General features: G+C 47.9%; 1 protein-coding gene across 3 annotated transcripts in view; it reads left to right on the plus strand.

Annotated features, from left to right (window-relative positions):
• Positions 1–14,658, plus strand: part of MAP2K4 (mitogen-activated protein kinase kinase 4) — a 94,393-nt gene that overhangs the window by 55,543 nt on the left and 24,192 nt on the right. For all 3 annotated transcript variants that reach the window (XM_064675599.1, XM_064675600.1, XM_064675601.1), the window contains one exon: positions 4,518–4,637. In XM_064675599.1, coding sequence (XP_064531669.1) covers positions 4,518–4,637 — 120 coding nt within the window. The remainder of the gene's footprint in view (positions 1–4,517; positions 4,638–14,658) is intronic.

Genomic DNA, 14,658 nt, shown 5'->3' on the forward strand with positions numbered 1-14,658 from the left:
ATTCTCCCAGTTGGAGCAGGATTCTCTGCTTTGCACTGAAATACTGTACATGGTGTGGGTTTTGTTAGCCAGGGTACTTCACAAAACCTCTAGAAGGCTGGGAAAACTGCTTGTTTGAAGAGTTCCTAAAATAAATCAGCAAATATTTAGAATAGCCCGGCTTTGCTGTGTTGGATGGCTCCTGAGCAGGTCAGGAGCCCTAGCACAGCAGTGTCCTGAGCCTCAGGCTCAGGGAGGAGCTCTTCACCACCTGTTCTTCCCCCTCAGTCCTCTCAACCCTTTCTGCCCTGCAGCAGGGAATGCCTGGGACATCTGGGGTTCACTACCAGCAGCTTCTACCAGTTTCTTTTCAACCAGTTCAGCTGTCTGAGAAATACATCACCAGGAGATGAGTAGCGTGGTGTGTGCTTTGGTTGACCTTCAAGTTTCTTATCATGACCCCATGGAAACATCTTGCACCTCTCTCTAGTTGAATTATGTTTCTGTCAGACATGGTTACAGCTGGGAAGAGGGCATTTGTCCACAGTGTTCAGTTTTTCCCCACTCCAAAAGAAAGTGATTTTCAGCTCTATGCCAGAATTTTCATTATCTCCCAATATCTGTTTTATAAACCAGCCCAGCTGATTTAGTCCCACTCTGCAATATTGTCTAGTCCAGCCTGCAGTTCCAGTCAGTGTCCTTAGCCATTGTTGCTGGTTTAGTCTAGCAATAGTTTTTACCTGCTCTGCTTCTGCTCTAAACTTGTCCTAAGAAAATTAAAAGCATTTTCAAGATCAGTAGAGTAATCAGAGATGTCAGACCCGTGGGTTGTCCCTGGTCTTCCTGGAGGAGCCAGGAAGCCACGGAGTCATTTCTTGTTAGGAGCACAGTGTCTTGGGGCCTTATTGCAAACCATCATTGTCATTCTTTGCACAACTCGGTGCCCTCTCCCAAATTGACACCTTCAGAATTTTCTGTTTGTCATCTCTTTGGGTCTGCTGACTGAGAGTCAGGGAAACTCGTACTCCCAGCCCTGCTGGTGAGGGAGGAGGTCAATGAGTAAGGGTTGAAAAGGAAATGGTAGAGAGAGTGAGAACCTCATCACAGGAGATGGGAAACTAGTTGTGATCTACTTCAGTGTGCACTAAATGTGTTTCAGATGGGTAGACAGATATTCTCATCCTCAGCAGTGGCTGGGCAAACTCCTTTTTTCCTGCTGATTTAGTGTCCCCAGTCGTTGCCATCCCCTGGGAGCACTACTTCTCCAGTGGCACTGCCAGGCACTGCTGTGCTGAGCTTTCTGCTAAGGACACAGGTGAGCCCCATGCTCAGGACAGTGCTGGGTTGTCTCACAACTCGAGTTGGGTTTCAGTCTGGTGTTTATAGCTTTTTTTCTTTTCTTTTTTTTTTAACTGGTCACTTTCCATTGTACCTGAATCTTTCTGTGTGAGAATTGGGCTGGATGGTGTCTCTTCTGTTTTGGGTTTGGTTTCTGGGATCTGTTTTTAGATTCCAGAGTGGCACAACCCATAGCACAGATTATCCTTTTGCTGCTGATGCTGCTCAGAGCTCATTCTTGATGTCAGAAGGCTTTGTCCTAACCTGTGTTTGTATTAAAAGTGCTGGAGAATTTTCTCCTGGAAGATTTGATCCAGTTTAAATTTGAGGTCAACAAGGAATCGTTAAAAAAGAGACTTTTCATAAGCCTCTACTACAAACCCCTCTTTTCCATCCGTGCCTTGTTTGGCCCTGAAGTCACTTGTCAGTGACTTGTCAGTGAGTGCCCACAGGAGTGACCAGGCTGAGTGGTGCAAGGCCTGAGTCATACCCTGCCCATCCTTGTCTCAAATGCTGCCTTTGAGGAGCTGCCTCACCTTGTGTCTTCCTTCCCTGCCGTGTCCCATGTTCCTGGGGGAGTCTGTCTGTGGGAGATGCTGCAGTACCTTGCACCATTCCTTGGATTTTGGTAACACGTTGATTCGTGGCTCATGTGGCTCATGTTTGGCCAGTGACTGCTGTTGACTTCACTCACCGTTGGCTGTTCCTTCCCTGTTCTACTGGTGAATGCTGGTTCCTCATGGTGGACTGGGAGTGCTGGGCTGCAGCAGGCTCCCTGGCACACTCCAGCTAAACAAAGCCATTTTTCCAGCCTGGGCTGACCCCAGCTCAGCACTGTGCTGCTCCTCAGAGTCCTCCCCTTTGAGTTTGCCAGTCTCCAGCACTCTTGTATGAGACCTCCCAATCTTGTACATGCCATTCCCTTCACTCCCTGAAGCAATATTTGTTGGAGTGTTCATGTTGGCTTCTCAAGGTGTCCTTTGGCTCCCGTGTCTGCCTGGAGCTCTGCCATATAGCTGACCCACTGTCTGTGCTCTGGGTCCTCTGCCTGCCACTCCTCCCTGGGGAGATTGTGTTTGGGAAGAGGAGTGTTTGGGTTCAGTGTTGTTCTGGAGTGCCATTAAAATTTCCTCCACCATCCAGTATATATTTCACATGGTTTCCAGAGCTGGAAAAGTAACAACAGAGAAGGAATGTCAGAGGTGGGAGAAGATGCTGTCAGGGGAAGTTGTGGTGTTTGAGGAGGACACTGTGGGGGTGGCTGTGACAGGATTGTGCAGGTGCAGGGAGAATGCAGAGCAGGGCTGGAGATACTCCCAGATGACCAGGAAAGAGGCTTTTTGGAGTGGGCACAGAATGGGGGGTGTGAGTTACAATATGGAGAAAAGCTCCTTTTGGTGTTGTTCCTCATCAAAAAGGTGACCTTTGCAGTGTGGGCCACATCTCAGTGAGAGACTGAACTATTCCTCATAGGTCTCACCACAGTAGCTTTGGCATCCATCGTCTTCTGTGGAGATCAGAACAGTGGCATTTTCATTTCACACAGTGCTGATGGTTTGTCACCTGGAGAGGGACGTTCAGTCTGTTTGGCCTCCCGAGCGTGGGGTGTCCCAGAGCTTTGTGTGCTGAGGGCTCACGGCAAGGAAACAGTCAGACTGCTCTGGCTTTCCTCAGTGATGTCTGAACTCGTGTGAACCACACCTGAACCAGTGACCTAGAGGTGAAGCTTTTCAGTTCCATTCCTGGCCCGTTGCTCCTGTTCTTGCTCTCTTGGTGACCACAGAGTCCCACCCACCCAGGGCACTGTGGGGTGTGGATGTGATGGACTGTGTGTGCTGGGCAGGTATCCTGACAGCTTCCCCAAGAACTCTAGAATTAATGGGGTGGGAAAAGGGCAATCTGAACATAGCAATTACTGGTCTAGGCCAAACTAGAACTACTAGAATGTTAAGAACGAGTGCTAAAATACCAAAATATCATGAAACACCAAAGGTAAGGAAAATTAGTGTTGATACTGTCCTCATTTTGTGTGGGCCATCACAAAATAGTCCTAAAGTACATAATCATGCACTGTTTCACATATGGTTCTATATGAATGGTCAACCTTGAAAGTACCTTCATACACCTGGCCTTGTGCTGGCTGTGTGTGGTCCTGATGCCACCAGCAGTTGCCCATGGGGCCATAGTATCAGTGAAATGGGTGCTGGTGTCTTGCAGATTTTTTCCACGACCTTGCATAATTTTTCTTTCTTGGATATCCACGTAGTTTTTGTCCTCGAGGAGGGTCCAGGCTACTTCTCTTGCTTTGAACTTGTCACCAAGTGTTTTTTTTTTAATGGTCTTTCAACATGAGTCACAGCTTCAGGATCACGATTTCCTCACCTGTGATTCAGAGAATACATAAATTAGTGCAAGATGTTAAATATATCTTTAAAATCACATGAAAAACTGTGAATGGTCTTCTCCATCCTTCGTTTAACCAGCTTCATGTTTGAACATGTACAGTTTTCTATTTTCAAATGTGCATTGTTCTTTCAAGCCCAAATGAGACTTCTCTTTATAGATAGTGTATATATATAGTGTATATATACACACACACACACATATATATACACATATTAAGTATCTTTTATGTAGTGTTAATGTTCCCTAGGCCAGTGCTAGGTAAAGAATTATTAGTTTGATGAGAAGAGCTTCCCGGACTGCTGCCCCCCATTAGCATTACCAGAGCAGTGTGTTCCTTGGGTTACATGGCAGTCCCTTCTCTCTGTGCCAGCCATGGTGGAGGCTGTGGAAGGAGCCTTTTTGGCTTCTGTACTTAGAAATTTTAAACATAGTGTTCCTTGGTTAAATTTCAAACCAGCCTTCAAGGCCCATCCAGCGTAGCTAAGAACTGTGTGGGAATTCATTTTGAAATGAAAGCCTGGCTGTGGTGTTTTGCTGAAATCTCAGCTCTAATTTCCTTCTGACATTTCATCTGAAAATGTTGATGCTCATGCAAGGACTGAGGGGTTTATAGTCTGATTAAACAGCATTATTCACCTGCTATTTGAGGACACAGCTTAATTCTCTGGAGTGTGTTTGAGCATGCCTGGGGGATTGCCTGCTCTGCTTGGGGCTGGGGTCCCTGGCATGTGTCTCCATCAGCAGGGCTGAGGACACAGTAAGTGATGAAGTCTCTGCCACTCTTCCTCTTTCAGAGAATTCGGTCGACAGTGGATGAAAAAGAACAGAAGCAGCTACTGATGGACCTTGATGTAGTGATGCGAAGCAGTGACTGCCCGTATATTGTTCAGTTTTATGGCGCGCTCTTCAGAGAGGTGGGCACCCCCAAACTTGCTTTGTTTGTAGCACAGTTTGGGTTTTACCTTTTTTTTTTTCCTTTGTAGTTTCCAACCTGTGCTAAGGAGGAGAAAGTTGATTTGTATTAGGTGTCTTGGCTCTCCACTTTTACTCAAGGGTATTTACCCAGGAGACCCAGATGTCTGGGTGCTGCAGAGCACACACATGCAGTTCCCACGTGTTTTCCCACGTGTCTCTATGTATTCCAGTCTCTCCTGCTTTTCTGCTCTCTGGATGACTCCAGGTCTGTGACTCCCCTATGCAGTGTGTGCTGCTGGGTTGGGCTCTGGGGCACAGCACTTGGACACAGCTGTGGTTTGTGTTGGTGGCTGTGAGATGTGACCATGGGGAGGCCCTGCACCCCTGTTGGTATTGTGGTTGCTGTGATGGTACTCACAGCCTCTGTTCCCTGACAGATGTTTGTACATGTCCAGGCTGTGTCAGACACTCCCAGTGGACACACAGCTGCCTGGAAGCCTTTTGTACCTACAGACTTGTAAGGAAACAAGGGCAGGTGTGCTGGGTCAGACCAAAATCCTGGTTGAGTGTTCTGTCTCTGGCAGTGGCCCACAGGATTTGCATGCAGAAGCTTGTGTGATTCTTCACCTCAGCCTCCAGTCATATGGAGCTGAGTGTCTCTTTGATCAGCATGTGCCATCTGTGCGCTTAGTGACTCTTACTGGATTTCTTTTCTATGAAAGTGTTCAGTTTCCCCTTGAATACATGTACATTTTGCATCCATGGTTCTCCCTCAGAGTCACTTCCCTTGTTTATCTACCCCTTGTTTGACTGTCCATCACCTCAGTTAGAATTGTGGAATTGTTTAGGTCAGAATAAAACCTCTAATATCACAGAGTCCAATCAGTAAACCTAACACTGCCATGTCCTCAAGTGTTACATCTACATATCTTTTAAATGCCTCCAGAGATGGTGGCTCTACCACTGCCCTGGGCAGCCCATTGCAATGCTTGATAACGCTTTTGGTGAAGAAATTTTCCCTGATATCCAACCTGACCTGCTGTGGCACACCTTGAGGCTGTTTCCTCTCATCCTGTTACTTATTCCCTGGGAGCAGAGCCCAACCCCCACCTGGCTCCACCCTCCTGTCAGGGAGCTGGAGAGAGCAAGAAGGTCCCCCCTGAGCCTCCTTTTCTCCAGGCTGAGCCCCCCCAGCACCAGCTGCTCCTGGTGCTCCAGACCCTTCCCCAGCTCCGTTCCCTTCTCTGGGCACCCTCCAGCCCTTCAACGTCTCTGACAAAGCTGCTCACAAAACAGCAGGTCCGGTGGGGCACTCCCTGGTTGGCTCCCTCACCAGGGAAGTTCTCTGCCACACACTGCAGGAACTTCCTGGACTGTCTCCTCTCTGCTGCGTTGTTGTACCAGTGGACATCTGGTAAGTTGAAGTCCCCCAATGAGAGCAAGGGCTTCTCCCAGCTGCTTATGGAATATTTTGTCTATCTCTTCATCCTGGTTGGGTGATCTATGACAGACTCCCACCAGGATAATCTGCCTTGTTAGCCTTCCCCCTGTTCCTTACTCACACACACTCAACCCTGTCGTGACCACCATTCTGCTCCAGGCTCCTCACACACGGGGCCACCCCAGCGCCTCTCCTTCCCTGCCTGTCCCTTGTGAAGAGTTTGCAGCCATTCATTGCAGCACTCCAGCTGTGCCAGTCATCCCACCATGCCTCCATGAGGGCAGTTATGTCATAGTTTTCTTGCTGTGCAGTGGCTTCCAGCTCCTCCTCTTTGTTGAATGGTTTTGAATTTTCATCCTGCTGTTTTGAGTGCTCCCATTGCTATTGAGCTTTGAATGACCAGTAAAAGCAGTTGGAAAGCTGGTCTTTTCCATGCAGCCTGGCCAGTGTCATGCTGTGGTTGGAGGTCAGACATCAGGCTGAGCCGAGTCCGTTCAGCCCAGGTAGGAGAAGAGCCATTGATCGCTGCTGAGCAGTTTGGTCCCTTTGCAAGAACAGGAGTTTTGGAGATTAGTGCCCAAACCTGACTGCTGCCTCTCCTTCCTCCTGCAGCTCTCCTGCGGGCTTGGATTATCCCTACTCCTGTAATTGCTCCAGTGTTGAAGCTGCGACAGTATAGGAGGATGGACATGGAACTCTTGCCTGTTTTCTACCACTTCAGCACAAACCCCAATACCTGTGCTCAAGGGAAGAAGGAAAATAAAGACATAATGGTTGCTGGTAGTCTTTGGGGGTTATCAGGCATAGCAGCTTGTGTGGAGTCTTGTGGGGCTTTACTGGGGAACTGTTAGAGAGAAGGTCAGTGTTGTAGCTAAAGCCCAAAACTGGGGCTGAATATTCAATTCCCACTTCTAGAGAGTCTGCCTCTGTAATTGTGCCAGGTCACTCCTCTGGCTTTAAATCTCAGTCCCTAAAATAAGGATGATAATCCTTACTTTTCCCATGCTCTGCTTTTTCTGATCTGTTTGAACACTGAGCCCAAAGGCTGCCTCCAAAGGTGTAACCAAACTGACTCTCGCATGCTGGAACATCAAAACCATGCTGGATTCTGCAAATAGTGGTTGCCCTGAGCATCGCTCTGCCCTAATCGCTCACGAACTATCACGTCTCAACATTGGCATTGCTGCTCTCAGCAAAGTTCGCCTTCACGAGGAAGGCAGCCTCAGAGAACATGGTGCCGGTTACACACTCTTTCGGTCAGGTAAGCCCAGAACCGAAAGGCATCTCTCAGGAGTCGGCTTCATGATCAAAAACTCTGTTGTTCCTAAACTCGAAAATCTGCCAACAGGACGTTCTGACCAAATTATCTCCCTACGTCTTCCACTACACAACAAGCAACACGTTGTCCTCTTTAGTATACACACCCCAACTCTCCAAGCTGACCCTGCTGAAAAAGATAAATTCTACACGAACCTGCGCTGCCTTACCCAAAAGGTTCCTGCAGATGATAAGATCATTATCCTTGGTGATTTCAACGCCAGAGTAGGAAAGAATTTTGAAACCTGGAAAGGAATATTAGGCAAGCATGGTGTTGGAAGCTGCAACGATAATGGTCGACTTCTGCTAGAATTCTGTGTGGAGCAACAGCTCACCATCACTAACACTATCTTTCAGCAGAAAAATAGTCTGAAGACAACCTGGATGCATCCCAGATCCAAACATTGGCACCTCATCAGTTATGTCTTGGTGCGTCGGAGAGATGTCCACAATGTCCACCACACCCGTGTGATGCCCAGCGCAGAATGCCAAACAGACCATCGGCTGGTGCACTACAAACTTAACCTCAATCTTAAATTCAAACCTAAAAGGGGCAGTATCCCAAGGAGGAGACTCCAAGTTAACAATCGCCAATCGGCCACAGTGAGAAACAAATTCCAGACTAATCTTCAAACTAGGCTTGAAAATCATTCTATAGATTCTTTAGATCCCTCTCCTGAAACACTCTGGCACCATATTAAAAACAGCATCCTGCAGTCCTCTGTAGAAACCTTAGGGTTCTCCCTCAAGAAGAACAAGGACTGGTTCGATGAAAACAATCAAGAGATCCAGGAATTGTTGAGGAAGAAGAGAACCGCCCACAAGCACACCTTGCACTGCCATCGTGGCACATAAGAAAAGCAGCCTTTCGCCTTGCATGCAGCAAGCTCTAACAGAAACTCCATGACATCCAGAACAAGTGGTGGATCAGTCTTGCTGAAAAAACACAATTATGCGCAGACAAGGGTGATCACAGAGGATTCTATGAAGCCTGAAACCGCATACAGGCCTACATACCAAGCCCAAAGTCCTCTACTCAGCACTGATGGTCAAACACTTCTGAGAGATAAAACCTCCATTCTGAATCGATGGTCTGAACACTTTCAGACTCTTTTCAGTACTAGCTGTGTAGTCCAAGACTCAGCTATTCAGTCCATCACACAACAACCAGTGAAGTATGAATTGGATACTGCCCCCACTTTAGGAGAAACCCTTAAGACCATACAGCAGGTGAAAATCGGCAAGGCAGCTGGGGTTGATGGAATTCCACCTGAAGTCTGGAAACATGGGGGCCTTGCACTCCATGCTAAATTCCACAAGTTTGTGGTGTACTGTTGGGAACTAGGCGAACTACCATCAGACCTTCGAGATGCAGTCATCATCACATTGTACAAGAAGAAAGGAGTTAAATCAGACTGTTCAAATTACTGTGGTATTACTCTGCTCTCCATTGCTGGCAAAATCCTGGCAAGAATACTCTTGAACAGATTAATACCCACTATAGCAGAAGGAATTCTACCTGAAAGCCAGTGTGGTTTCAGAGCCAACAGGAGCACCACAGACATGGTATTTGTTCTCAGACAACTGCAAGAGAAGCGTAGGGAACAGAATAAAGGTCTCTATGTAACCTTTGTTGATCTCACCAAGGTTTTCGATGCTGTGAGCAGAAAAGGTCTATGGCAGATTTTGGAACGCTTAGGATGTCCCCTCAAGTTCCTTAAAATGATCATCTCACTCCATGAGGATCAGCACGGCCAAGTCAGATATGGCGATGAACTTTCTGAGCCCTTTCTAATAACCAATGGTGTGAAACAAGGCTGTGTTCTCACACCAACCATATTCACAGTCTTTTTCAGCAGGATGCTCCAAAGGGCCACAGTAGATCTCGATGATCAGGACGGTATCTACATTCGATACCGTACTGATGGAAGCCTTTTCAACCTAAGGCGACTGAAGGCCCACACCAAGACCTTAAACCATCTCGTCCAGGAGCTGCTTTATGCTGATGACACCGCCCTCGTCGCTCACACAGAAGCAGCTCTGCAGTGTTTAGCATCCTGCTTTGCTGAGGCTGCTGAGCTCTTTGGGCTGGAAGTCAGCTTAAAGAAGACAGAAGTTCTCTATCAACCGGCACCTCAGGAAGTCTTCCATCATCCCCATATCACCATTGGCCAATCAGTGCTCAAACCAGTTCAGCAGTTTAATTACCTAGGCAGCCTCATCCTCTTGGACGGTAGGATTGACGGGGAGATAGACAACAGGTTAGCAAAGGCATAGAGAGCTTTTGGAAAACTCCATAAAAGAATTTGGCGAAATAAACACTTGAAGAAAAGTGCCAAGATCAGTGTTTACAAAGCCATTGTGCTGTCTACTCTCTTATACGGATCTGAATCTTTGGTCATCTACAGCCACCACCTGCGACTCCTGGAACGCTTCCATCAACGCTGCCTCCGTACAATCCTAAACATCCACTGGTCAGATTATGTGACCAATACATCTGTTCTAGAACAGGCAGCAGTCACAAGTATTGAGGCCATGTTACTGAGAACACAGCTGTGCTGGGCAGGGCACATCTCCAGGATGAAAGATCACCGCCTCCCTAAGATCTTGCTTTATGGTAAACTTGCCACTGGCTGCCGCAAGAGAGGAGCCCCAAAGAAAAAATACAAGGACTCCCTGAAACAACATCTCAGCCTTGGCCATATTGATCACCATAACTGGTCTACTCTGGCCTCCAATCGGGAGGCCTGGAGACACACCATCTATAACGCTGCTGCTTCCTTTGAGAACGCAGCAGGATCACCCTTGAGGAGAAAAGACAGCGCAGAAAGAACCGTGTATTGCAGAATATACCTCCTAAGGAATCTTTCTGCTGTGCCTTTTGCAATCCATTATGTCTATCTTGCATTGGCCTTATTAGCCACCAGCGTGCTTGTAACAAATGTGGATAGAGCCTTCCTAAATCTTCATTCGCGAAGCCTAGCCATGAATGAATGAACAATGAGCCATTTGGGGCCAGTGTGCATTGTCCATGTTCACACAGTAGAAACTCCTGCCAAGTGCAGAGCCTCAGCTTGGCTGGAAACTTCCAGCTTTGCTGAGATATCAATGACAAGGCTGTCAGCTGGTGTGAGGAAAGGTCTGCGGGCAAGACAGTGTCTTGCCAGATGCTGATGAGCAGCATGTTCAGAACTCTGCAAGCCTGTCACCTCCCTGCAGCTCTGGGCACATCCCAGAACGTAAATGTAAATACATAAATAATATAAAAACGTACCTCTATCAGCACCCAAATGTCAGCCTGGCTGCACTCTTTGTCTTGTCCAAAAATCCTGTCATCCTGCAGCCAACTCCTTGCATGCTCTTTCTGGGAGAGGTTTCATTGAGGTCACTCTTGCTGGAGTTGAATCCCCTTTACCCCCTTCAGCATAAGTGGTGTTTGCTCTGGAGGTGAAAGCAGCCTTTCCCCTCTCCTCAATCCCTTACTGCCAATGTGGTGTTCCAAGTCATGTACCTCAGAGGTACACAGGTGAGCTGGTAAGCTTGGATAAGGTTTTTTATCTTGTCATGTTAATTAAATATTCCAGTATTAATTAGAGTCTTAATGTTTGGAAAGTAGGACAGCAGAGAAGCACAGAAAGGGAAAAAAGGAATTTCACCAGGATGTTTGGATCTGTCTCACCCCTCCCCCACTCTGCTTATCACATCTGTCTCAAATAACTGAATGATCCAGGTCACTGCTGTACCATCCCTTGGAGTGTAGGAGCTCAGGAGACATGGCAAAAGACTGACACTTTCTCAAGAAGTCCTCAGCAAACCATGTAAAACAATGTTCCAGCATTTCAAGGTGAAAAGTAAGGAAATAAGTTCCAAAAGGCACATCCTTTTGGGATTAGCTGCTCTGAGCCAGGATTCAAATTCTCTGGGTATGGATGGAGCTACAGATGACAAATCTTTTGCCTGCTCCTAAAAGATGAAGGACTTCCATTTGAGCCTCTCTGGAGGAGCTTACCCACTGAGCAGGCAGCTCGTGCAGTTGGATGGTTGGCAGGATTCAAGCTGCTCTAGGAGAAGCAGCTGGGGTGGACCCTTCCACAACAGTGAGTGGTTCATATGGAGAGGCAGAACTAAGCTCTTGGATCCTGACAGTTTGGGAATACTAAACCAAATTGGACAAAAGTATGCAAGGCCTTACTGTGTAGGCAGACAAGTGTCCCAGCCTGCAGTCTCAGAATCACAGAATATGCTGAGTTGGAAGGGACCCACAAGGATCATCCAGTCCAACCCCTGGCCCTGCACAGGCCCATCCCCAAGAGTCACCCCCTGTGCCCCAGAGGATCAGCCAAATTCTTCTGGAGCTCTGGCAGCCTTGGGGCTGTGCCCACTGCCCTGGGGAGCCTGGGCAGTGCCCAACCAGCCTCTGGGGGAAGAACCTTTGGCTGAGATCCAACCTGAGCCTGCCCTGACACAGCTCCAGCCCTTCCCTGGCTGCTGTCCCTGGTCCCCCCAGAGCAGAGCTCAGTCCCTGCCCCTCCTCTGCCCCTGCCCAGGCAGTTGGAACTGCACTGAGGTCTCCCCTCGGTCTCCTCTTGTCCAGCTGAACACACCAAGTGCCCTCAGTGTCCTCACACACCTTCAAATCAAGGCCCTTCCCCATCCTCCTTCCCTCCTTTGGACACTCTCTAATGGCTCAATCTCTCCCTTCCATTGTGTCCCCCCAAACTGCCCCAATGTTGAGGTGAGGCCGCCCCAGGGCAGAGCAGAGCGGGACAATCCCCTCCCCGGCCTGGCCGGCCATGCTGGGCCTGATGCCCCCAGGACAGGGTTGGCCCTCCTGGCTGCCAGGGCACTGCTGACTCAGGGCCGACTTTCCAGGGTCAGGAAAACAGCTGTGAATACAAGTTCCTGTGGCAGCCTCTGTGAGTACCTGTGTGATTCGGAAAGGCAGAAAATACTTCACAAATATTTCTCCCTCTAATTGTATTTTGTCCTTCTTGTTTCACAGTTTGTGATAGGGAAAGTCTTCTCTGGGTCTTGTTTGTCCCTCGGCAGGCAGCACCTGAACCTGTATCATTTGCTGCTTGTTCTCTAGTCAGAAGGGACAGTTCTGTTTTTCTGTGTCTGTGCACGTGATGTAATAGGTAACAGTGCAAAAACTTCAAGTTAATTGCCGAGTATGGGACTTCGCTTGAGTTCATTGCACCCACTAGATGAGATTAAATTGCCTTTTTAATCAAACAGGAACAAAGCTGAAAAAGTAGAAGACTCCTTTGCATGGAGTCGAGGGGCTTCAGTGCACTGTGCCCAGGACACATTGGCATTCTGGGCTGCAAATACATGTTACCAGCTGATGTCCGATTTTTCATCCACCAGTATCTCCCAGCCCTTCTCCTCGGGGCTGCTCTCAATCCCTTCATCATTTATACTGCTGACTGCCCTGACCCATGTGCAGGATCTTGCACTTGTCCTTGTTGAACTTTGTGAGGTTCACACTGACCCCACAAGGTTTTTCCATGCTGGACTTCTGGCAGTGCACAGTGTCCCCATCAGTCAGCAGCAATGCTCAGTGAAGAGGATCTGGCTGCTTGTGTCCGTGTGTTTCCTCTCAAGCCTGCACTTGCTTGGTGGGGGAAGAAGGCTCTGAATGTTGCTGTTTATAGGGTTTTTAGGTCTGAGGGAAAAAACCAGTCTTCTTTTCTTGCATGTCTTTCAAAAGCTTTACAGCTACTCTGGTTTGAGACAGTACCTGTAAGGCTGGCAATGTTTGAGTAGTTACTGTGACCACACTAGTGGCTCTTCAAAGTACCTCTTCCTGTTGCTTTTCTTCTCAAGAGGGGGAGAGAAAAGGAGCCTTGTCTGACTTGGAATCTCAGGAGTGACTCCTGCAGAGTGCGAGTGGAGCCAAGCCAAGTTTAAACCAACAAGTTCAATTCTTGATAAAATTATTTGATGAAAATTTCATTGCAAGTTGCAAAAGTGCCTGAGAAGCCATAAATCAGCCTGTGAAGAACTTCTGCTGGCAAGAGAGAAGAGCTGGGATGGATGTGTTGACAGCACAGTGCTGATGATGCTGTGAATTGTAGACATAGCCTTGCTCAGTTTGATCTCTTTGCTGTTGATGCACAACACCCTGTTTCTATGGACATCCTGGCTCTGTTGCCATTACTCAATGCATCTGTCCCTCTGGCCAGTCCCTGGTCCGTAGGAAAAGTGTCCTTTGTGACACATAAGGATGTCTGGTGGTGGTGACATTCTTCTGTCTCTCTCACTAGTGCAGGTGGAGCTTGCATAAAGAGTTGGCTGCTCCCTTCAGTGTGTGGATGCCATAAACCTTCAGTGTTTGTATCACAGAGTGGTGGGTGGGGCAGGTTGTGGCCTGGTCGAAGTGCTGGGCACCACTGAGCAGAGCCTGGCTCCATCCTCTGTGCAACTTCCCCTCAGGTCCTATAAGGACCTGAGACATGGATGAGATTTCCCTAAACCTTCTCCAGGCTGAACAGTCTCAGCTCTCCTCATGGGAGAAATTCTCCTTTCACTCAGTCATCTTAGTGGCCCTTTGTTGGAGACTCTTCAGTGGGGAGCCCAGCACTGGTCACAGCACACCAGGTGTGGCCTCACCAGTGCCGGATCAAGGGAAAGGATCACCCCCCTCAACCTGCTGGTGATGCTTCGCACTTTTTGGAATGCTACAAGTTGTGCATTAGCATCTGGTGATTTCGTACCCAATAAGGGCTAAAATACATTCTTTGGAAGAATAGCTCTAGCAGGAAGAGAAAAATAAAATTAAAATGCTTCTTCTGTCATTTTATAATTGGAAATCACCCTGACCTAAGAGCAAAAATTAAAGAGAAACGTTGATTAGGACGGGTTTGTTCTCACAGTTCACAATGGAGCAGGACTTGCCCACTGACATCAGCACTTCCTGGTATTTGGTCAGGAAGGGGGCTGGGTGCCTAGTGCCCTGCCATCCCTGCCAGCCTGCCTTTTTCTTCCCATAAAAATTCACCAGTTTGCCAACAGGTAAGACTTTCCAAGTCCCAGGAAGAGTTAACCTGTAGAGTTTTGAATCTTGCCACCAGCCTTAATAGAGCTGCATAATGGAAAAGATCTGTTATCTTTTTCCATTGATCTTGCTGACATGAATTCATGTTGGTCAGGTAGGTTTTTATATTACCAGATCAATAAGTGCCCACATCCAGGATTTCTGTATGGCACATGCCTTAGGAGACAAGTAAACCAGATCTTTCCTTTGGTGCCTTTGATCA

Source organism: Pseudopipra pipra, chromosome 19, assembly GCF_036250125.1.
Source record: "Pseudopipra pipra isolate bDixPip1 chromosome 19, bDixPip1.hap1, whole genome shotgun sequence".
Classification (NCBI taxonomy): Eukaryota; Metazoa; Chordata; class Aves; order Passeriformes; family Pipridae; genus Pseudopipra; species Pseudopipra pipra.